This window comes from Gasterosteus aculeatus, chromosome 21 (genome assembly GCF_964276395.1).
Source record: "Gasterosteus aculeatus chromosome 21, fGasAcu3.hap1.1, whole genome shotgun sequence".
Lineage (NCBI taxonomy): Eukaryota > Metazoa > Chordata > Actinopteri > Perciformes > Gasterosteidae > Gasterosteus > Gasterosteus aculeatus.
The window spans coordinates 12,099,761-12,124,538 of NC_135708.1; the positions used below are offsets into that span (position 1 = coordinate 12,099,761).

Consider the following 24,778-nt stretch of genomic DNA (forward strand, 5'->3'; position numbering starts at 1 on the left):
GATGACACATGCTCAGAGAAACGTCTCATTTCAGGGGGGGGGGGGGGGGGGCACACTGTTATTGTAATAGGTTATTGTAATTGCTAAGGGGTGTGGGAGGGGGCATAAACATTATGTATGTACCTGCACTCAGACTGCCCCCTGTGGGCTTACTGGTGGAGAAGGCAAAAGAAGACCCCCCAGGCCCCACCCCACCAAATCCTGGCCCACCACCAAAACCTGTGGGAGAGAGTGACACGGACGTCAGTTGGGGCGATGCACACAGGCCACACCAGGCACGAGCAAACACATCCGTGCCGTTCCATGTCAAATCAGAGGTTTTTGCTTACATTTTAGATGGTACTTTAAAACTTTAAAAAGGGGGAGACAACAAACTGCAATCTGGGCAAAATTGGCATGTATTGAGCCCCTGAAATATTGTTTGACATCCTTCAATTATTGTGTTTGTTTTGTTGTTGCCAGAATGTGACAACATCCAATACACGCTACCACCCATTTATTTTCAACACCATTTTAACTGACCTGATCAACTTTTATGACTGAAAAGGAGCTATTGCAATCCAATAACAATTAAGGGACAAGCATTATTCAATTATAATGGCAAATGGGTTCCATTTTTGACCACAGTGTGGTATTTTCCTTGACCACTGGCCAGTTGAGATAATGGAGATATAGATTAGGATTACTTGACTCAGTGAGAGAGTTGGACCTGTGTACATGAACAGTAACATCTCACGGGAAATTCATGCTGATTTCTTTTGTATAATCTACTGGGCTGGTAGAGATGCCACCGTATAGGGACTGAACAGAGATCTTTTTTTTACCAAAATGAGAAAATAATCACTTTAAAATAAGAGACAAGAACAGGCATTGGTTTAGTGTCCATTATTTACTTTGAAATGATCATTCCAAAATAATTTAATAAGACGACCATGTCACTACAATGATTTGTCATGTTGATATTGATCCCACCATTGGCATCAGCTCCTTCGTTGGACGTGCTGTTTATTGTGGTTCACCTGTGAGTGAGGTGACCTTGTTCTCACAGTCCTATCAGGCTGCAGGGCTAAGAGGTTTACACCAGTAGGGTTAAGACTCCACCTCCTACATGCTGTTTCGATGCAACCCAAGGTGTCATACATACATACATACCAGGTTTCACCAGCTGCTGTGGAAAAACCAAGTGCATAACAGTCCCAGTGTGTGTGTGTGTACGCATTATTATTATACCTTCATCCACCCCCAGCTGAGGGCTCTGCTCTCCTGTGGCTCCTCCATCTCTATGGCATCGGCCTCCTGCTGTGCGGGTGACTGTCACTTCCAGAGATGTATATCTGGTCCAGCCACAGGCACAATCGCTTGAGGAGGTCGTGACGAAATAATACTTTTCAGTTCATATTTTGGTGAGTAAAAAAGGTTTCTGGTGAAGTTTGGGTTAATTTGAAATAGTCACCATTTTAGACGTGTTGAACTTGGTTTGTAACTCCTCACTTCCTCACTCTAAAAAGTGACTAGGAATACAATAGTCTTCATCCTTTAACCAAAAACCTTCCTCATCCATAGCGAATACTCCTTGAGTAAAATGGGCAGACAGTTTGTTAGAAAAATTTCCCAGTAAACGGAAAACTAAAAATAAAGTTGAGTCTCTAGAATAATCACCCAACATTATAATGAGCATAGGATTTATTCTAAGGATGTTGTGTTAGACCACATATGTGGATTTGTGGACCTAATAAATATATATACATATATTTGTTTTAAATACATTTAAATACTGAAAGACACATTCGGAATTTCAAGTAAAGCACATGTTTGAAAATCTAATTAACTGTAGGAGTGGAAATGAAAGTATTCTGTATTGTGTTGATTTAATAATTTATTCAGTATTGAAGTTGTGTCTTCATTGCAACAAGCACGACATGTTCGCAATAACGACAACAATATACTGTTTGTACAAAAGTAAATGGCACAATTTGCATAATTGTTAAACTGCTGTTTACCAAGACACCACTAATTCATTGGAGTCCATCAAATTGCAGAAATGTATCAGAATTCTAGATCCCTCAATATTGCAAAGTGTAATAGAAATACGCTGTTAACCACACAACAAAAAGAAAATGACTATATTTCCCCTGTTGCATCAATCTAATTCACGTTTTGTTTTTGCATCACATGATGTTAAGGGAGCTGTATTATGAATTCAAATAAACACCAGTGCTCACAGCACTTATTTGACACTCAAATATTCATCTCCAGCTAAATGGAAGGAAACTTGATTATTTAAGAAGGCTTGCAGTTGATGTAGGATGAGAACTCCAGCTCCTTGAGATCTCGCTCTGGTTTATTTTCAGTCGCAGGCCGGGGTCAGCGACACAGCTGATGGGATTTTTGTGGTTCATTCGAGTCCACTTCGTGGGACCAGATACCTCAAAAACCGTTTGATATTTAATATCTTTAATCTCCCAAAAAAACTAAGATAAATTCGATCGGCCAAAAAGTTGATTGATGAGGTCTTCATTTCTCTACATCGCTCTATGCTATTTGATCAAATATGTTTTTTTAAAGTTGGGCGGATTTTCCACAAGTGATCAAAACCGAACTCCAACTTTAAATCTGCACAGGATACTTGAACATTGAGGTACTGTCGGACAGGCTCGGTTACGTGGAGAACAGAGGACCCAGATGCAGAGGTGCAGAAAAATGTCTTTTATTCTTCCCAAACTCGAACTAAGGGGGCTGCCGTCAGCAGACGCAGTCCGGGACAAGACTTACAGTAGATCTCGAAAAAGACAACGCTGGATTGGTAACACAAGGACAAGGCAACAGCTCAGCGTTCAACAACAGTCTGACAGGGGAGTAGAGAAACAGTGGTTAGAAATAGTCAAACAAATTAAGCAGTGAGCAGAAACAGGTGAGTTGAGAATCAGTGTGAGAGTTGATTGCTATGGAAAGCGGCTGTGGGCGTTTAGGGCGAGTGAAAGCATGAATGGGAATGAGGAGGTGTGTAATGAGTATCAGCTGGGTGTGCGTGCGTGCGTGGAAAAACAAAACAAGGAGGAATCCGGATCATGACAGTACCCCCCCCTCAACGAGCGCCCCTTGGCGCTCCCGAAGGCGGTGGAAGTCCTCGATGAGCGAGCGGTCCAGGACGTCCCGGGAGGGAATCCAGCATCTCTCCTCAGGACCGTATCCCTCCCAATCGACCAAATACTGGAAACCACGACCCCGAACATCAAGGAGTCTGCGGACAATATGAATAGAGGACCCACCGGCCAGGGCGGGTGGTGGGGGAACAGGACGGGTGGGCATCCGAACAACGGGTTTAATACACGACACGTGAAAGACCGGGTGGATGCGACGGAGCTTTGGGGGAAGCCTGAGTTTGACAGCCGCAGGGCTAAGAACCTTAATAATGGGAAACGGTCCGATGAACCGGGATGAAAGTTTACGGGAGCTAGACTGCAACGGTAAATTTAGGGTCGACAGCCAGACGCGTTGCCCGCAAACGTATCTCGGAGCCCTTACGCGTTAGCGGATAAGCGAGTGCGTGATTTGGTACGACAGAGGGCAGTTCTCACTCTCTTCCATGTGCGACGGCATCTCCGAATACAAGCCTCTACAGACGGAACAGAAGCGTCGACCTCTTGGGAAGGAAAAAGCGGAGGTTGATACCCAAGGCAGCAGCTAAAGGGGGATAGTCCTGTTGCAGACGATGGCAGGGAGTTGTGTGCGTACTCCGCCCATGGTAATTGTTCGCACCACGACGAAGGATCTTGGAACGCAAGACTGCGGAGCATGCGACCCAGTGTCTGATTAGCTCGTTCGGCTTGCCCGTTAGTTTGGGGGTGAAATCCCGATGACAGACTGACCGTGGCGCCAATCAGTCGGCAGAATTCCCTCCAGAACTGAGAGACAAACTGCGGACCTCTATCAGAAACAACGTCAGTGGGAAGACCGTGGAGTTTGAAAACGTGATTAACCACCGACTGAGCGGTCTCCTTAGCGGAGGGTAGTTTAGGAAGCGGAATGAAGTGAGCGGACTTAGAAAATCTATCGACCACGGTAAGGATGACAGTGTTACCCATGGATGGAGGGAGACCCGTAACGAAATCTAAGGCTATGTGCGACCAAGGATGCGATGGAGTCGGGAGAGGGCGGAGCAAACCGGCAGGGGGAGAGTTACCAGACATGGTCTGGGCGCAGACAGGACAAGCGGATACAAAACGACGGACATCCTGTTCGATGGTGGGCCACCAAAATCTCTGCCGAATGACGGCAAGAGTTCCCCTGACTCCAGGGTGGACAGCCAATTTGGACGAATGACCCCACCGGAGGACGGCCGCGCGAACGGACTGGGGAACAAACAGTGACCGGTCAGGGCACCGAGGGGGCGTGACGGTCCGGCTAAGGGCCTGCTTAACGACCCGTTCGATTCCCCAGACCGCAGCTCCCACCACACACTCCTCAGGAAGGATGTTCTCCTTGGTCGAGGCGTTCTCAGAAGACCCAAAAAGACGAGAGAGAGCGTCAGGTTTAATGTTCTTCGATCCGGGTCTGTAGGAAATGGTGAAGTTGAATCGACAGAAAAAAAGTGCCCAACGAGCGTTAAGTCTCTTAGCAGATCTAATGTATTCGAGGTTTCTGTGATCCGTCCAGACTATGAACGGATGAGACGCCCCCTCCAACCAATGACGCCACTCTCCTAATGCAAGTCGGATCGCTAATAATTCTCGATTACCCACGTCATAATTCCGTTCTGTAGGGGACAGACGATGGGAAAAGAACGCGCAGGGGTGAACCTTATCGAGAGGAGAGCGCTGTGAAAGGACCGCCCCCACCCCCACATCTGACGCGTCGACCTCGACAATGAACTGTCTCTCAGTGTTGGGGTTGATGAGAATAGGAGCGGTGGTGAACAAGGTCTTTAGGTGATCAAACGCGGCTTGGGTTGCCTCGGTCCAAGAGAAGCGAGACTTGACTGAGGTGAGCGCAGTGAGTGGTGCGGCCACCTGACTAAAGTTGCGAATAAACAGTCTATAGAAATTGGCGAATCCTAAGAAGCGCTGGAGCGCGACACGGGAATCGGCCAGTCAGTGACCGCCTTAACTTTAGAAGGATCCATGCCAATCCCGTCAGCGGACACGACCGACCCTAGAAAAGTCACTGACTGAGAATAAAATGTGCACTTCTCAGCCTTGACAAATAAGCGATTCTCTAAGAGGCGCTGTAGGACACGACGAACGTGATGGACGTGCACTTGGAGAGAGGGTGAGAAAATGAGTATGTTGTCGAGGTATACAAACACGAAAATGTTAAGCACGTCTCTCAAGACATCATTGACGAGGGCCTGAAAGACGGCGGGGGCGTTTGCGAGACCAAAGGGGAGGACCCAATATTCAAAGTGACCAAGGAGCGTGTTAGACACGGTCTTCCACTCATCTCCCTCCTTTATACGAACCAAATGGTACGCATTACGCAGATCTAATTTGGTGAAAACCTTGAAGGCTGATGACATGAGAGGCAGAGGATACCTGTTCTTAATCGTGATGTCATTCAGCCCTCGATAATCAATGCACGGGCGCAGGGATCCGTCCTTCACAAAAAAAAATCCAGCACCAGCGGGAGAGGAGGATGGAACAATGGTGCCCGCGGCAATAGATTCCGAGAGGTACTTCTCTAACGCTTCGCGTTCAGGAGCAGATAAAGAGTACAATCGACCGCGAGGGGGAGTGGTACCGGGAATTAGATCAATCGAGCAATCATACGGTCGATGAGGGAGGGAAGTGGCCCGAGAACGGCTGAAGACCGCCCGCAGATCGAGGTACTCCTCCGGCACACCGTTCAAATCCCCGGGCTCCTCCTGAAACACAGAAACAGAGGAGACAGGAGAAACTGCAGATACAAGACACTCAACATGACACGACATGCCCCATGAAAGAATGGAGTTATTAGTCCAATTAATCTGAGGATTGTGTTTAGCTAACCAAGGATGGCCAAGAACAACAGGGCAAAAAGGAGATTGAAAAATATATATATATTTTTTTTAAATAGTCTCTTGGTGGTTCCCCGATATGGAGAGACTCACCTGCCGGGTGGATAGACGGACCTTGGATATGACACTACCGTCCAGGGCAAACACCGGCGTGGAGTCTTCAAGGTCAGCCAGTGGTATGCCATGTTCCCGTGCCCACTGCTCATCGATGAAACTGGCCTCCGCCCCGGAGTCGATGAGGGCCAGACAGGATGCTGCACCGCCCGACCACCGAAGAGTTACCGGGAATGTAGTGCGAGACTTAACTCTGTATCTGGGGGAGAGGGTAGTCGCGCTCGCCAGCAATCCCCTGGTCACTGGCGAGCTCTGGCTTTTACTGCGGAGGTGGAAACAAAGTGGGTACTCGAGCCACAGTAAAGGCAGAGACGATTGGCAATTCTTCGCTGTCGCTCGGAAGCCGAGATGTGGATACCACCAAGTTGCATGGGCTCAGCCTCCGGCTCGACTCTTGCTGGGACAGAGAAGGTGGGCGGGGAGACCGGTTGTTCCTCTCTCCAACCTCGAGCGTGGTGGCGCATTTCCAAGCGCTTCTCGAGACGGATAGCGAGCTCCACCAACTGGTCGAACCGATCAGGAATCTCACGGGCATATATCTCCTCCTTAAGGGCAGAGTGAAGACCCTCCAAGAAGTGAGCAACCAGGGCTGGTTCGTTCCAGCCAGATGAGATGGACAAAGTACGAAACTCAATGGCGTAATCTGTAACTGGACGTTTACCCTGTCGAAGCACGGCGAGGGCTCGAGAAGCCTCCTGTCCGTGGACGGATCGGTCGAACACCTTGATCATCTCCTCCTTAAATAACTCAAAACGCTCAGTCAGATCCGAATCCATTCCCCAGACGGCAGTTCCCCACTCGCGCGCCCTCCCCTTCAACAGGGAGATAACGGAAGCGATGCACGCCGAATCACGTGCATAGGTGGTTGGCTGCAGGGAAAAGACGACCTCACACTGCGTGATGAAAGAGCGGCACTCAGTAGGTTCACCGGCATAGCACGGGGGATTGTTGATCCGGGGTTCAGCAGAACCTCCGCGAACACTGGGGGCCTCCAGCTGGAACTGGAGCCGTGATGACAGGTCTGAAACTTGGACAGAGAGGCTCTCCACCGCACGGCGTGCCTCGGAAATCTCCCCATCATGTCTTCCAAGAAGCGCTCCCTGGGCCTCGATCGCCGAGCGAAAAGGTGCCTCCTCCGCTGGGTCCATCTTGGTCAGACTGTTCTGTTACGTGGAGAACAGAGGACCCAGATGCAGAAAAATGTCTTTTATTCTTCCCAAACTCGAACTAAGGGGGCTGCAGTCAGCAGACGCAGTCCGGGACAAGACTTACAGTAGATCTCGAAAAAGACAACGCTGGATTGGTAACACAAGGCAACAGCTCAGCGTTCAACAACAGTCTGACGGGTGGAGTAGAGAAACAGTGGTTAGAAATAGTCAAACAAATTAAGCAGTGAGCAGAAACAGGTGAGTTGAGAATCAGTGTGAGAGTTGATTGCTATGGAAAGCGGCTGTGAATGGGAATGAGGAGGTGTGTAATGAGTATCAGCTGGGTGTGCGTGTGTAGAAAAACAAAACAAGGAGGAATCCGGATCATGACAAGGCTCACTGGGCAGAATGTGTTTTAAATATGTCGTTGGTCATCAGCACAAAAAGGGTGTTTATATGTGACCTAATGGACACTTAAAATACTTTGGGAATCGTATCCAGACGTGACAACGCCACTCTTTGGAGGGGAGAGACCCTGAATTCAATTATCTTATTGGCCAAAACCCCATACGAGGTAGATCATAGACAGTCAGAGGCTTCTGCGTGTACAATGCAATATCACTTTTATTTAAACAATAACTTTATAAAACCACATCCAAATAATTTATACCAGTAGTGATTGACCGGGGGCACAATGACACTTCCAACAATAAAAACACTGCACACGGTTAAGAAAGGCTAAAATAAGCAACACTACAAACCAACACACTCAAATACGATTACTGATCCTAGTTAAAAGACACAACACAATAGAAGTGGGGAAGGGGGAAGCAACGGTCATCAAAAGGGCACAATATCAGTGTGTTATCTCTATAAATAGAGGGAGCAAGATGGAGGCACTTGAGCACAATCTAAACTAAAACTATGGTCGGAGAAAAAGAGCAGTGGCTGTCCTGCTGACCACTGCGTGTCACCAGTTCAGCCTGAAATGCACAAAACAGCCATTAATCACCAAGTACCCACCATCCTTCTCAGTACAAAACACATAATGTGCTTGCAAGCCCAACTTCCTACTTCCTTGGCCCAATGCACCAGCAGGTAGGACCCTGGGCTCACCAGGTCTGGTTCAGGTCTAACCTTCTACCATAGAAAAGAACATTATATTAATTTCCCCATGGCCTACAAGATGTAGATTAAAATTGCACAACCTACCCCCTTAGTACGGTTTGCTCACCCGCACGGTACTGGCGAGCAACAAACAAAGCACCCAGACTTCAGCACATGCCGGACAACGAGAACAAACGTGAGTTGCTCAACTCTCACGGGATCTCCTTTATATGGAGAGGCTCTCCTTGAGTTTAAGCCTCCCGCTCTATGCTGAGGCTCCCAGGCCCTAAGGTCCCACCTCTCACATATATAATTCAATCTGGAGGGACTTGTTGAAATTTGAACAATGCTTTATTATAACAGGTATAATATGATATTGCAAGTTGTTTGGGGCTTGGACTCCATCCTGCCGCAGGATAGACCCGGGGCCGGGAACTCGAGCCGAGACGAGCCATACCCCCCCCTTGGGAGTCCAGACACCGGTGGTGGTGGTAGAGCCCAAGTTGCATAACTCTCCTGCTATGCCAGGTTCTGCTGTAGATTGGAGGTGTCAGGGGTGGTGGCGGGTCACCTTTGGAGCGTGCTGAAATGACAACTGACAGCACAAGAGAGGAGAACAGTTTTTAACGTTTGCCTGCCCCAATGCGATTGGTTTACGGTAACGACACCCACGTCTGATACTACCCGACCCCGCCCCTAATCAGCTGGCCGTGCGCCCCCAGGGAGAGAGGAGGCCACCAGGGAGAGAGGAGGCCATCAGGGAACGGCACAGCCTGTCCAGTCTTCCTGACTGAATTTACGCCTAAGCTTCATTTAGCATTGCAATGTTTCCTTTCCACCATTATACTCCTGCGAAAGCTTTTTTATTCAACAGTTGTTTTTTAATCATAAATACAATTTTCAATTACTTCAATCCTGATAGGGAAGGTTTTTTGGCGAGCTCCCGCTGTCTTTCCCCCATTCAGTCGTTTTATTTACACTCCCAAAAACCCCGAGCGGCCAAAACACACCAACACACCACGGCCTCTTCTCGGACATACCTGAAGCAGCACACAAAGATCTCCTATGAGTCTTGACACAAGTGCTCAACTGTTTGAGTTTCAGTAGGCGCGTGGTGCTAAAGTGAACGTTTGTCCAAAATAGTGTTGAGTGTTTTTGAACAGGCTGCTTGTAACTAAGATTAGCCAGAAAATGACTTCCACTTTATGGCAAAGGCCTAATGTGGTGATTAGCAGTAGCTTGATTAGAAATACTTCATATTGTCAAATCAGTTAAGGGCGCCAGGAGTGTCAACACTGTGTGTTTCATAAGCTATGAGACAACACTTATGCGTGTAATCAAGGGCGGAGAAAGGTTGAGGAAATGTAATATTCCACAAGGGGTCATGTACACATTTTAATCAGTCAGCAACGACCCCTAATTAGGTTATTTTTGTAATTTGTTTTCATGTGTGCAAGAACAACTCTTAATTACAGGCTGGACAAAGCAACGTAATTTATTGTTAACATATTCAACAAACGCTGGTACTCCTGATCAGGAAAGTAGTATTACTAATAAATACACTCAAAAGTTTACATAGACTCAAATACATACTATTAAGAAAAGAACCCCCCTTACAATGCACACACACACACACACACACACACACAAACGCACACAAAACGTCTTTGGGTGAGGCCGAGAAATTAAACGGAGGATACTGAAAGTCCCAGAAAAGTGTTGACATCGGGGGAAAACCCCTGTGACTTCTCTGTAGAATTACAAAGTGAATATATCATCTATGTTCTCACTCGTGTATTTGGGGATTGTGAGATCATGATTCCATGAAGAAGATAATTGGGCCTGAATAGATAAATGCATTTGGTCATTTCTGTCCTTCATCATTCTGAATCAGCTCTTGATGGGGTTTTTTGTGGAAAAGTTTGAAAGATAAGAAGCAGTTGGGTTCGTATCCTCCAAATGGATGAAGTCCAGCGGTTTTATCATCCCGCATTGGAGCTCCCTGAAACAAAGCGGGATGTCAGACATCTAGGAAATACATTTTCACTGCATAACACAACCAATTGCCTAAATCTCCAGTAGTGAAACGCACTGAGATGATGCTGCAGAATGCATTGCCTCATGCTTCTGCTAGTTGGTTGTGAGGGTTTTTACTATATTGTGTCTTTTTCAACATTTCATAACCTTTTCAAACATACTTTGGCATTTTTCAATATACTAAATACTAACACTAGCACTACTTTTATTTCTACTGCTATTAACACTAAAATGACTCCTAGTCCTAAAAGTGGTATTACAAATACCACTAATACTGGTAGTGGTGACACTGATTACTATAAAACAAAATTAGCAAAACCAAATCAACAGATTTGATCACTTTCAATTTCAACAGAGTTTGGTATTACAGTTGCAGTTGTTTATGTGTCACAAGCTGCCGTGTCGTGGTACTTCACCCAGTTAAAGAGCGTGTGTTGCGCTTTGTCATTGTTGTTATACATGTATAACCATAACTCAATCTCAATACACATAAGATAAGTAGCTCCGACCGCTTTGCGCCTGGTGATGAGGTGTAAAAATAAACCATGCTGCCTGCTGAAGAGCAATGCCATTTGTACCGGCTTAACCCAAGCAAATCCTATACCAGCGTACCGGTTGAAACAGTCTACCGCACAGCCCCAGCTACAACCAATAGAACTTGGAGCAGAACGCTGGGCCGCTGAACACAGAGAGCGAGACAAAGTCCTTCTCTCGGCCCGTAGAGACCAATGCAAAGCTGCTGACATAAATTGTCAGAGAAAGCAGAAGGTACAAGTTTTGGAAACTGGCAGAGACATATAAATCATAGGGGGAAGCTGCAACACCCCTTGTTTCAATAAAGCGACAACTTGATCATGCCACATCAGGGACAAAGTTGTATATTTTATAGCAATTGCAAATTGGCCGATGATGTCATCAATACCTAAATAAACGATAGATAATTTCCGTAGTTTAATACTACAATTACTGTAACTAAAACTGGTTTGTTGTTGCATTCAATTTAAAAAGAACCAATGCTGGTTGTTATGCTTTTATTTTTTCTTACTTCCATATCATATAATTGAACGTTGTTTCTACTTGGATTTATTATGTATAACTTTAATTGGGATTTAATATCAAGAGAAAATTACCTGTTTTTCATTATTGTATAGGATGTTTGAAGCACTTAAGTTTACGAGTAACGTGAACTTGGTTGCTTTAAGGCAATCGGTTTGCATGGTTTAATCAAGTAAATTACTTTTCTGTTCAAGTAGATAATACTGATATATTTCTAGTTGCAGAACATGTAACATTAGTTAGCCCAACTTAAATAACTGTGCTGTTTGTAATGCACACAAAGTATACTTCACTTGAAATAATTAAGTTGTTTGAAATGGTCATTTGAAGTAATGAAAACTGAGTATTTCTTAGTTACTTCAACTAAAGTGTAACTATACTACACTAAATAAGCTCGTTAGTACAACATATAATACATTATTAACTTTACTTGAATGTAAAAAGTTCCTTTACTTGCTTTTTTTAAGGCAATTGGGTTGCATGCTTTTTTTAAGTAAGGTTTACTAATTGGATTTTACAGTGTACTAATAGTAACAATCATACAAAAGAAATGTAGCAGTGGTCACCGTAGTAGCAAGAGTAGATTCTACATAAACAGTATATTTATACAATACCAGTCAAAGTTTTGGACAAATGTTCCCATTTAATTCATTACGTTACAGGGTAAAAAGCTGTGGGTTAATAGCTGACGCTTTTAACCCACAGCTTTTTACTGAACATAATAACGTAGTTTCATTTCACAACATTAACCACATGTTTACAACTGTTTTCTCAAGAAAATATTACTTTTATAATCATCAGTTTGAGAAGAAGAAGAAAAAGGGGCTCCAACCAATAGAACACGGAGCAGAATGTAGAACATTCTATGACATCATAGAGAATTCTCCATATAGAATGTAGAATGTGGAAGGATAGATTATCAGAGCTCATTTTGGATCCCCACTCAGCGTGAACATATCAACTTTACATTGCAGAGGGATTCTCAAAGACTCAAAGATGGCCCGCCAGCCGCCGAAAGGACTGAAAAGCTTGGTCGAGTGTATGGCCAGAGCTACAATCTCTGCACATCCTGCCGACATGCCAGACTTTTTAGTGGAGTATACGTCAGAGCTCAACCAAACAAGAGGCTCTAAAACTGAAAGCAATCCAGTGGAAATGTGCTTTCGATTCCAAGAGGCTTGTGGTAAGATACTGTCTAAATATATAAAACATGATGTTTGGGTAATCATATGTTTTGTTTATAGAATGTGAAAATTTCAGAAAGTGAGGAACATAAAGTGAAAATAAACCTTGGTTTAAAGGTCATTCTTAAAAATGTGATGCTATTCTTAATTGCTCCGATCGTGCTTGGTATCTAAGTACTAACATGTAGTAAGGGTCGTCGTGGTGCAGGGGTTAGAGAAGGTGTGCTGGGAAGCACAAGGTCAGTAGTTTGAGTCCAGGCTGCCCCATGTTCCATGATGAAGTGTCCCTGAGCAAGACACCTAACCCCAAATTACTCTCCGGGCAAAAATGTGAAAAAGCCATTGTTTTAAAGTGTAATGTAAGTCGCTTTGGATAAAAGTGTCTGCTAAATGACCTGTAATGTTGTAGTTAAGGGCTTGGAGCTGGAAAATTGTTATTGCTAAATCTTGTGTACTAATTTTATTTTTCTAAAATGTTTTTCTCTTCCCAGATTTGGAATCTGCAATCAATGAACATGCACCATCAACTGGGGTTAAAGAAAAGAAGCCTGTACCTTTTACCCCTGCTGTTGCCGACAAGACACCGGAAACACACACACAGAAAACAACACCACGAAAGTTATCACCTAAAGCTCCAGCAGATGTGCCCCCGAAATCCAGGAAGAATCTACCAATCGACACGAGGGGGAAGCCACAAAATGCCAGCAGCGTGTCACCACAAAAACCTAAAGAACGCAGTGAACCAACGCCAGCAAGAACAGAAAGACCAAAGGAAGAAAGAAAAATAATCCCCAAGACAAGACCATCATGGTTACCACCAGCTGCAAATCAAAAGCAAGGTAAAGGAACCATTCATGACGCCAAGAAGACACCAGAAAAGCGTCTACCGACAATTCCCCAAACGTCAGCACCTAAAGATCCAGCTGTCAATCCCCCGAAATCCAAGAAAAATCTACCAATCGGCACGAGGGGGAAGCCAGAAAATGCCAGCAGCGTGTCACCCCAAAAACCTAAAGAACGCAGTGAACCAACGCCAGCAAGAACAGAGAGACCAAAGGAAGAAAGAAAAATAATACCCAAGACAAGACTACCATGTTTGTTACCAGCCACAAGTCAAAAGCAAAGTAAAGGAACCATTCATGACGCCAAGAAGACACCAGAAAAACGTCTACCGACAATTCCCCAAAAGTCAGCACCTAAAGATCCAGCTGTCAATCCCCCTTCTAGACGCCCAACTACGCGTGTACAAGCAACACCACAAACAAGTGTTTTACCACCGATTCCACCAATTCCACAGAAGAAAGGCACAGGTAGCCAACAGCAGACAACTATTCCAAAGAAATCTGTGCCAAAGTGGGATGACTCAGTAACATTGCCCGTTATTAAAGGATTGAGGAAACCAGCTATTCCAAGAGACAGCAGAAACGACCACCAATGCCCTCAATTGGTTCACCAACACCCTCAGTTGGTGCAAATAATCCACAGGGCAAGAATCACACACACAGTGTTTCGTTACTCACCTTAAGGATAAGGTAGGTGTCACAAAATAGTAGTCACATTCTCTGGGTTTTGTGTGGCTTCTCGACCATTTCATATTTGTTTGAATGCCGTTTAAGCATTCCAGTAAACGTTAAACCGTTGTATTGTTCTTCTAAGCGGAATTTTTCTCTTCTTTCTATTTCCGTGCATATTTTGAGCTGCTTCGCCTCCTTCAAATCTTCAGCTATTACAACTGTTACTCTTTAACTACAAAAATAAAATTCAGCTTTTGGACTTTTTCCAATATCACAGATTAGTTTTTCAGTTTCTGAGATTGTCTTTTTCTCACACAGGTGAACAGCGTTGGACGACCAGTGGAGCCACCTGACGCAGCCGTGCAGTAGACGAACCGACACCTGAAAGGACGTCGCTCCCTCTCTCTTTCTTACCCCCCCCCCCCTTCCCTTCCCCATCCACCTCCCCCCCCCCCCCCCCCCTTCTCCTTTATCCCTTCCCCATCCACCTTCCCACCCCCCCCTCCACCTCCCCTTCCCCCTCCCCTCCCCCTTCCCTTCCCCTTCCCTCCACACAGGTGAACAGCGTTGGACGACCAGTGGAGCCACCTGACGCAGCCGTGCAGTAGACGAACCGACTCGTGAAAGGACATCGCTCCCTCTCCCTTTCTTACTCCCTCCCCACATCGACCCGCGTTGTAATTCAGTGAGTGTGTCCAAACCTTTGACTGCATATTTATGCATATTTCAAGATATATGGCTAGGACGTTATTTCATTATGTTAACCCAAACCATAATGTTTTCCTGAACCCAATCAGGTAGTTCTGTTGTCTGAACATAATAACGTAGTTTCATGTCACAACATTAACCACATGTTTACAACTGTTTTCTCAAGAAAATATTACTTTTATAATCATCAGTTTGAGAAGAAGAAGAAAAAAGGGCTCCAACCAATAGAACCCAGTCCATAATCCGGAGTCCACAATCCAGTGGAAATGTGCTTTCAATACCAAGAGACACGTGGTAAGATATTGTTTAAATATATAAAAGATGATGTTTAGGTAATCATTTGTTTTGTTACAAAATTTCAGAAACTGAGGAAGATAAAAATGAAAATAAACCTTGGTTGAAAGGGCATTCTTAAAAATATGATGCTATTCTTAATTGCTCCGATGGTGCTGGTGTGGCACCCTGGACATTTTTAAGGACTTCCATTGTTTCTTTGAATTGTATTGTTTAGTGCCATTCCCCTGTCATTGTGTTTGTTTTGATTATTGTGTGAAGAAATCCTTCGTGTGACTTTTTGAGCCTGCCTCCTTCCCCCTGCAGTGGCAGTGGGGCAGCACTCGTTTCCGCCAGCAGGTGGCGGTAGCGGGTTTAGTAGACCTGACGGGCGCTGTAACACTTGCTTAGAGCAAGTGACTCCGCGTCGGCAAGTACAGACAGTCGTTCTGATTCTGATTGTTGCTGACTGTTATTGCAGAATAAAACACACCTGAACGGAGCCTGTTGCAGTGTGTGTGTGTGTGTGTGTGTAACACTCGGTATCTAAGTACTAACATGTAGTTAAGGCCTTGTAGCTGGAAAATTGTTATTGCTAAATCTTGTGTACTAATTTTATTTTTCTGAAATGTTTTTCTCTTCCCAGATTTGGAATCTGCAATCAGTGAACATGCACCATCAACTGGGGTTAAAGATAAGAAGCCTGTACCTTTTACCCCTGCTGTTGCCGACAAGACACCGGAAACACACACGCAGAAAACATCCCGAAAGTTATCACCTAAAGTTCCAGCAGATGTGCCCCCGAAATCCAGGAAGAATCTACCAATCGGCACGAGGGGGAAGCCACAAAATGCCAGCAGTGTGTTACCACAAAAACCTAAAGAACGCAGTGAACCAAGACCAGCAAGAAGCCAAAGACCAAAGAAAGAAAGCAGAATAATCCCCAAGACAAAACTACCATGTTACCAGCTACAAGTCAAAAGCAAAGTAAAGGAACCATTGATGACGCCAAGAAGACACCAGAAAAGCGTCTACCGACAATTCCCCAAACGTCAGCACCTAAAGATCCAGTTGTCAATCCCCCGAAATCCAAGAAAAATCTACCAATTGGCACGAGGCGGAAGCCAGAAAATGCCAGCAGCGTGTCACCCCAAAAACCTAAAGAACGCAGTGAACCAACGCCAGCAAGAACAGAAAGACCAAAGGAAGAAAGAAAAATAATACCCAAGACAAGACTACCATGTTTGTTACCAGCCACAAGTCAAAAGCAAAGTAAAGGAACCATTCATGACGCCAAGAAGACACCAGAAAAACGTCTACCGACAATTCCCCAAACATCAGCACCTAAAGATCCAGCTGTCAATCCCCCTTCTAGACGCCCAACTACGCGTGTACAAGCAGCACCACAAACGAGTGTTTTACCACCGATTCCACCAATTCCACAGAAGAAAGGCACAGGTAGCCAACAGCAGACAACTATTCCAAAGAAATCTGTGCCAAAGTGGGATGACTCAGTAACATTGCCCGTTATTAAAGGATTGAGGAAACCAGCTATCCCAAGAGACAGCAGAAACGACCACATGGCGCGTGTTGCTTTCCTCACTTTAAGGATAAGGTAGGTGTCACAAAATAGTCACATTCTTTGGGTTTTGTGTGGCTTCTCAAACGATTTCATATTTGTTTGAATGCTGTTTAAGCATTCCAGTAAATGTTAAACCGTTGTATTGTTCTTCTAAGCTGTAGTTTTCTCTTCTTTCTATTTCCGTTTTGAGCTGCTTCACCCTCTCATCCCTCCCCCCCCACTCACACAGGTGAACAGCGTTGGACGATCAGTGGAGCCCCCTCCATATAATGTTGTTTGTTTGTTTGTTAGATAAATAAATAAAAAATTTAAAAAATACAAAAATCTTTCTGTCCCTTCCCCTCTCTCTCTCTCTCGAAGGACAAACATTCAGTCTCCAATTCATAATTAAAGAAAAACCCTCTGATTATCTGTGCCTCAACCATGAAGGCCAGAATTAAGCGGTTTTAAAAAAAATCTGTATTGCTCTTTCAAAAACTAGAGCCTCTTACTATAATGACTAGTACCTCCAGTGGTAGTATTACCACAATTGATACTGCTACATGACGTATTTTGACATAGGATATTGATTCTTTTCAACAACAACAAAAAGTGAAATGCAATTAGAAGCTGTGGGTGAATAGGACTTATAGGAAAACTCATGAAAAGTCATCCTATTGTACGTTAAAAATTGTTAAATATGTTTACAAATGTAATAAAAGAAGCAACAATGTTACGTTATAGGGCAATACTGCTGGAAACAAATCATAAAAATGAAGTGTCGAATGCCAAAAAAAGTCAACAGAAAATTGCACATTTCACTGTGTTGCATCCGCCCGCAGAGAGGCCGCCAGCTGATGCGGGTTGTGTGTGTGAAAAATTAACTTGGCTAACCCCGACTGAAGGGAACAGGCAATAAAAAAAAACACACACACTCCACCTGACAATTTGGGGAAAGCAGCTCTGTGCCTCTCTTGCTGCTCATTAAGAAAATACCAACCTGACTGAGGATAGCAGCCTTTTTGTGCAGGACAATGACCAATAATAATCCACTGTGTACGACGCTAACAATTAATTTTCTAGGGTAATAAAACAACAGCTGTGCATGAAGGAGCATCCGCTATCTCGTTTATCAATAGAACATTCAGCTTGTTGTCTCTATCGCTCCCTTCCTGTCCTCCACTGCTTGGCGTCTCTTCCTCCCTCACTTCCTGATGTAGAAGTTGGAAACCTGAATCATGTTACCCTGCTTGTTTTTGTCGGGGCAGAGAAACCAGTCCATCAGTGCAACAGCTCGGCGTTTCACAAGAGTGACAATTATGAGCTCACAGCATCATCTGAGGCCAAGAGATCTGGCTTCGCTTGTCTGTGTGTATAACCAACACTTACAGACCAGTGTGTGTCTGCGTTTTATGCGTCTGTTTGTCCACCTGTTTTACAGAAAATAAAAAGCTTTACCCCACAGGTATAGTCAACAGTTTCTTAAAGTAGACTTGACATCTCTTTACATTGCGAGCTGATTTTTCAAAGTCTGTAGCTTTGGCTTTAGGCCAGTGTGGCCTAACAAGAGCAATACCTGTTGGATGAACTGAAATGTGAGCTTCATAGTCTTGGGGTAGTTAAGATGGAGTGCATACATGAGTCCAAACAGAATGCACATTGCTTTTGGCAGATCTTGAATGTTGTCCATCACGACTTCTCCCTCAATGATGATTTCCAACGAGGCTGGACTGAGATGCTGGGAAGATGTGAGCACAGCACCTTCACGCTCAATAAGAAGTATCCCAATGTCTGGGTCACGAAAAGAATCGTCATCGTCAGATTCCTAAATAAATAAAAACAGAAGAGCCCACTCATTACATTATATTTGTCATTTGAAAAAAAACTTTCATTAAAAATGATAAGAAAGCAAGAGCTTACTTACAAAGCCTGCTTTGAAGAAGTCTGTGGGGTTGTCCCCAAGGATGATAGGAAGCCCTCTGAGCACCTGTGTCCGGATCGCAGTTGGCTCTGTAGTCTTTTGGGAATTAAACACAGTACCACAAGTTAGATAGCTAAAATCAAAAATAAATAATGATCTCTAAGAAAGCTTAAACAGGTCGAGCAATGTTTGGATAGAATTATGCAACTAATAGAGTAGCATTGTGATATGATGTTTATACCTAACCTAAGAAAAACCATGCCAAGTACATAATGTGTGTGGACTTACATTGGTCTGTTGTAAAATATGTGTCAACAACTGTCCAACATTCCCTCTCTTGGATCCAAATAACTCGAGGAGACGAGGACTGTGCCGGTCGATGCTCTCATAGAATTCCGTCTTGAGGTTCTTGCCCACAATCCTGCTGAACTCCATGAAGACCTGAAAAATACAAAGAACAATAAAAATCTGAATTTAGATCAACTGAACTATACAAGGCAGCTAAGCCATCTGCGAAGTAGTGCTGTCCTGAAAAACATCCATGAATGTCCTTTTTATACAATTTGAAATGTTGATGTTTAAATTAAAAACATCATGCCCCAAATTAAAAATACCAATGTTTCCTTTAAAGAGGACAAGGGAAATATACATCTAGACACATTATATAATAGAAAGATAATTATTTGTTATGTTCTCTTTCTTAAACATTCTTGATCTTCAGTGAAAAGGGCAGGCCAGCGTCTCACCATCGTGCTTATGGCAGGTTCCGACTCCACCACCTCTTTTCTTCTCAGAGCAAACGTCTGATCCATCTTCTGTTTCACAAGAGGTCCGTTTGGTGTTCTTTTCTGCATTTCATCAACCAAGTCTTTACAGGCCTCCAGGGCTGCCTGATCAAATGCACACACATTGTTGGTGTAAGCAGGGAAATGGGACAGTTCTACGATAGTTTCCGTGTTTTAACCGATGTTTTAAAAGGTAACCCCTTTTCACACAGATAAACTCACCGTACTTACACTTCCACAGCATCCTCACACCACAAGAATCTGTAAAACAAGAAAACGTTTAGGTCAACAACTCAGCACAACAATGTCACTGTTAAATACAATAAGGTAATAAAACCGAAACAACACCTGTGTTACAGAGAAAACCGGCATGTAAACAAGCGTGTGTGAGGCCGGTTACACACTGCCGCGGTGGCATTTCTGTTGCATGTCAGCCGCGTGGATTTTTCTGTCTTTTCACACCAGAAAAGTGTCTGACGTGGCGCTGCTGCTGCTAGCCTTGTCTGGACACATGCATGGTTCCCATTGATTTACTGCACTCAAGCAGTATACTTCATGTTACACATAAATATATACTGATTTGATTACAGCAAAGACAAAGACAAGTATTGACGGTAAATACACTACAGTATATTGCATTCTGTACATCTAAAATCGATCATCTTTTTGTTTTTTAAATTACATTTGTATATCTGCATTTATGTCATAAACTCGAGACTTCGAACATCAACATGCCATTTATTAAATGAAATATACTAATATATCTTTTCATATAAAATGTAGCCTGGAAACGCTTCCAATGCTTGCGTGTGGCGTGAAATAGCCGTCGGTCCTGTTTCTGGCAGGCAGTGTGTAAGCTCTAACCGTTTAACTATAAACAGACACGATACGCAGCCAGTGTGTAGAGAGTGAGGGGGGAAAAGAGAGCGGCCAGTGAATCAATGGCTGCAAGTAGCTCGGGTGTAGCTAAACACCTCCACAGCAGATGTAATTTGCCCCGACAGCGGTTGAATCGTTTTTCTATTGCGTAAAATGGCGGTTGAATAAGTGATACAGTCGAACAAACTAACGGTATGTGAGCCGTCTTCACACTGTTAACACTAAGTTAACTTTAAGTTCAGCTAACACTTTTTGAGTAGCTAGCTAGCTAGTTTTAGCAATAAGCATGTATTTACACCATGCACAGGTTCAAACAACAACATTAGACGGAAATAAAAGCTGCGTCAAATTATCTGCAAGCTTTTGGGTATTAAACATTCCGACAAAGATAACTAGGCTACAATAGTTATTTTACATACTAACCATTCCACTTCGAGGTGGTAAGGTTGCTTTCTTGGATTCCGTCTGCTGCCGATGCCTGTGCTCGTCCCGCCAGGTGAAGAGCCCCTTGGACGCACGTTAGACGTTGGTCTGGTCACGTGACCAGGCAGCTTTTTGAATTAGCCCCTCCCCTTTCTTCCAAAAGTAAACATACCGAGTTATCTGTGCTAAAAATGATTAGTGCAATGAATTTGTCAGCTAATTAGTACAAACAACTAATGTTGTTTAGTAATGATAGCAGGTTTTTACTAAACATAAAAGAATAAGTAATGATCACTCGTAAGCTTAATTAGAAACAAAATCCGGGTTTACAGTGCAAACAATATTGTTTGGAATTCATTGTTGATTTGTGGGCATGACGTGAGCAAACCTTTTGAAATGTACTTTTACAATAACACTAAACTTTAATGAGTCACATGAGGGGGACATCATTGCATAGGTTTGATGTGATTGGTTATTTGAGGTGTGGTCCATTTGTAAGGACAGCACCTGTTTATGGAGAGTCTTTAGCAGACCAGGAGTCATCGCGCTGTCCGTCTTATGTGTGACATTCAGCTCCAGCCGATCCTTCACAGGCAGACGCTCTCCTTTAGATAGCGCAGTAAAGTATCTGCGAGTGGACACACACACACGCGCACATTTGTACTATTGAAAACACGGTGCTTGGCTTTATGCTTTTCAAGGCAATAAGTGATGCAGTCAAATGATGCATGGATTGACATTAGAATAAATTGTCATGAGGGTTAATCAGTTGAAAAACCATCATGTGTTGCAGTTTAGAAGGAAGTTTACTGATCTTCCAATTGTGCCGAAGGGCTCACTGGATAATTTTATCTCAAAGTTTAAATTATTCAAAAACTAGCTCTCGCAATGAGTTTAGAGGCAGCATGACTTTCATCGTCTTTGAAAAGCTACAGAGCCTGGTGTTATTTTAATGGCGTATAAACTTCTTGCAACCCAGGAGAATGTGATTTGTTTTTGGTTCACCAGATGGCTCGTGTACTGTCCTTTTGCTGTAAACACTGAAGCTACATTGGCAAATAAAAGAACAGCTGAAATGACTTTCCTTAGGGGTAGAAAATGTGCCCCCCCCCACTTAAAGCTCGGTCAATGCAAAAATGGCTACAACAGAGGCTACTTCCTCTGCATGCAGGAAGTCATGGTGTTGCTTGAGAGATCAAGACCGAACGTATTGAACGTAATCACATGTATCCCTTCCTGTATCCAAACAACCACTGACAAGAGATTGAATCTTACGCCGCAGACCACAGCAGCAGGTCCTCGGGCTGCGTACGGACGGCTGCCTTGGTGAAGTTTTTCAGGATGTCTGGCAGCTCTTGGGCGATGTCGATTTGCTGGGCACAGAACATTGTGTCTGGAAGAGGCATGGCTGCAATATAAAACATTGCAACATTGTCCAATTAGCAGATAGGAGCTTCATCCGAGAGGACATCCATGAGACATAATCTGAAATAAAGTGGCAGCTCGCAACCAGAATATTAACTTAAGGATGGAATAGTGGTTCTTCTCGGGGATCTAAAGTTGCTGTTTCAATACGTTTGAGAGGAATACGAAGTTAAAGACCATGGGAGCTACATTTAAAAAAAAGATAACATCTCCATAGATTCATTTCCTCATCGTGAGCAATAAGATAAAATCCGAATTGAAAACTAGGTTTTAAAATGAACCAGACATCAATTTAAGAGCGTTTAGGTGAATGAGATGTAAGACTGCAAGGTAACGGTAGTAAAAAGCCGAACATGTTATCAACGTCATTTCCCGGAAGTTATACGTTACAGTAACGTTAAGCTAACAGCAGCTAAAACCGACGTGGTTAACGGTAAGTTTACCGCAAAAACACGAGCCTAAAATCAACGTTAGCATTAGCTCCCGTAGCGCCGGTTAGGACACGCAGTAGAAACGGGTAACTGAAGTTAAATACAGAATTTATACGTTGACCATGTATTCACACTTCTTGTTTTATGGTCCTGATGTCCAACATTGTCATAAAACCTCATTTTGAATAAACGTCCACACATCAACAAATTTACCGTTCCCTGGATTGCTGAATAATGACCTTTAGAAAAAGGAGATAAACTACAACGCGAGAGGCAGCCTGTGTATCGCTTGCAGCCCCGTTGCATAGCAACGGTCTTCTTCTCTGGTTTTCGAGGGGTAGATGTCATGCCACGTGAAGTGCGACATTGCCCCCCTCCTGTTGGGAGACGTCAACTGATTAACCCTAACATCGGCTTGCCTTTGTGAATTCTAATCCGACCGATTGTGTAAACTTACTGGAATGAACGATGCAACATGAGGCCGTGAGTAAAAAAAAAAAAAAGCCTTTTCATTAATTTACTTGTTTGGGAAATGTCAAGCCAAAAGGTAAGGGATATATGCCGTGGAAATGTTATTAAAAGTACTATAAAAGTGGAAAACACTGACATTCGGACAAGAACTTGACAGACACCATTCTGTGTAAACACACATTTATTGAAGTGTTGCCGAAAACAGGCAAAACATCCTAATGAAGATTTTATTAATAAACAGCTTCTTGAAAATACAAGTTTACAGACAGTGATTCGGAAATAATTGTACATCTACCAGTATTTGGTAACTGAACACACAAAAAAAAAGAAAAATATCCCCACCATCCTTGACGTTCAAAAGGTGTCAGCAATTATGAAAGACGACAGGAGACAAATTCATACTTGTGCAATGAGCACACATGCACTGCCAGGTCACATACAACAACATGTGCAGACCTCTTCTAGCACACTAATAGGTTTGAGCAGCTAGAATCTTCTGGTAAAACCCTTTCCAGGTTCAACCACCTTTTTATGTAATGGGAGCCATGTAATACAAACAGCACAGAGTTTCCTCTCCCATGTTTTTACATTATGGCCAACTGAATGGGTCTAAAACGCCACCACGAAACAATGATGGAGGGATGGACTTGAGCAAAACAACACAGGTCACGTGGACTTGATTGTGGACTGTCCCAAGGTGCTGCTTTTACCCCTCCCGTATGTCATCTCTTACTCCACTTAATACAAAAATAAAACTGTGCTTCCCCCGAACCCCCCTGGACGCTCTCCTGTGCCTAAAAAAAAAGCACCTGGGATCACATAATACTCCCGATGGACACCTTACGCAGCGACTACACTGCTCCAAACCCACTAAACCTCTTTCCTTAAATGGAATCCTACCCTTCCCTGGACGAGGCTCGGGCCAATTTATCATTTTAGTGGAGTTCAAGTGCAGCTAAGCGATCTGCGGTTTCTTCAACTCAATGAAACCAAATGCACTCTGGACCGCAGAGCACAAAAACATATCCGGCTCGACAAAAGCACTTCATCGCAGAGAGCTGAACTATCTGTCATTGAGCCAGCTGTGTTCACGGCTGGGATTCCCCAAAAGCGTCGCAGCGCTAAACATTATAGATTTAACGCAAACGGGGAAAAATAACATTTAAAATGATGCAAACGGCATTTCAATACACTCCACTGTCGATCACATCCAGCCAGAGGTTGTAGATTGACGAGAGAGAAGCAATACAATTGAACGATCTAATCTAGTAGGACGTGAACTTGGACAATAAAGTACATACGACTGACCGATAACGCTTGTTATTGTTCCGAGCTGCTGCTGCTACCGAAACCTAGAAAAAAGGGAGGAAAACACAAGAAATTTTAGAAGTAACTAATGATTGAAATATAGGCAGTCCTTATAATGCTGTTTGATATTTAATATCTTTAATCTCCCAAAAAAACTAAGATAAATTCGATCGGCCAAAAAGTTGATTGATGATGTCTTCTATTTCTCTACATCTCTCTATGCTATTTGATCAAATATGTTTTTTTTAAGGTGGGCGGATTTTCCACAAGTGATCAAAACCGAACTCCAACTTTAAATCTGCACAGGATACTTGAACATTGAGGTACTGTCGGACAGGCTCACTGGGCAGAATGTGTTTGAAATATGTCGTTGGTCATCAGCACAAAAAGGGTGTTTATATAATTAGCATTGAAATGTTTCCTTTCCACCATTATACTTCT

General features: G+C 43.7%; 2 protein-coding genes across 12 annotated transcripts; one reads left to right on the plus strand and one right to left on the minus strand.

The window, feature by feature from the left end:
• The first annotated feature begins 1,136 nt into the window (after positions 1 to 1,136).
• On the plus strand, positions 1,137 to 17,039 carry LOC144383029 (uncharacterized). Its single transcript, XM_078095760.1, has 7 exons — positions 1,137 to 1,403; positions 12,429 to 12,637; positions 13,130 to 14,170; positions 14,471 to 14,837; positions 15,052 to 15,154; positions 15,780 to 16,748; positions 16,945 to 17,039. Exons 2-3 carry the CDS (start codon positions 12,451 to 12,453, stop codon positions 14,161 to 14,163), a joined length of 1,221 nt encoding a protein of 406 aa, XP_077951886.1. The 5' UTR covers positions 1,137 to 1,403; positions 12,429 to 12,450; the 3' UTR covers positions 14,164 to 14,170; positions 14,471 to 14,837; positions 15,052 to 15,154; positions 15,780 to 16,748; positions 16,945 to 17,039.
• LOC120812059 (uncharacterized) lies at positions 9,831 to 22,857 on the minus strand. Of its 11 annotated transcripts, none has more exons than XM_078095770.1 (9): positions 22,772 to 22,857; positions 21,978 to 22,110; positions 20,703 to 21,330; positions 19,623 to 19,661; positions 19,362 to 19,505; positions 18,904 to 19,056; positions 18,619 to 18,711; positions 18,271 to 18,519; positions 9,831 to 10,363 (listed from the first exon to the last, which is right to left on the minus strand). In XM_078095770.1, exons 5-9 carry the CDS (start codon positions 19,467 to 19,469, stop codon positions 10,226 to 10,228), a joined length of 741 nt encoding a protein of 246 aa, XP_077951896.1. In that variant the 5' UTR covers positions 19,470 to 19,505; positions 19,623 to 19,661; positions 20,703 to 21,330; positions 21,978 to 22,110; positions 22,772 to 22,857; the 3' UTR covers positions 9,831 to 10,225. The 11 variants fall into 11 exon arrangements, with proteins under 11 accessions (XP_077951896.1, XP_077951892.1, XP_077951890.1 ...); XM_078095766.1 differs by having other exon boundaries at positions 19,362 to 19,501; positions 19,632 to 19,661; positions 22,772 to 22,855; XM_078095764.1 differs by having other exon boundaries at positions 19,362 to 19,501; positions 22,772 to 22,855.
• Between the last annotated feature and the right edge of the window lie 1,921 nt (positions 22,858 to 24,778).

Excerpts from the sequence above, each read along its gene's own strand:
- LOC144383029 (XM_078095760.1), top strand. The coding sequence starts at position 12,451 with ATGGCCCGCCAGCCGCCGAAAGGACTGAAAAGCTTGGTCGAGTGTATG. Across the intron at positions 12,638-13,129 it reads TCGATTCCAAGAGGCTTGTG|ATTTGGAATCTGCAATCAAT; the intron begins GTAAGATACTGT and ends TTCTCTTCCCAG.
- LOC120812059 (XM_078095761.1), bottom strand. The coding sequence starts at position 19,818 with ATGCCACCGCGGCAGTGTGTAACCGGCCTCACACACGCTTGTTTACAT. Across the intron at positions 18,712-18,903 it reads ATATTTTACAACAGACCAAT|ACTACAGAGCCAACTGCGAT; the intron begins GTAAGTCCACAC and ends AATTCCCAAAAG. Across the intron at positions 10,364-18,270 it reads CATTTCAGTTCATCCAACAG|GGAGCTCCAATGCGGGATGA; the intron begins GTATTGCTCTTG and ends GCTTTGTTTCAG.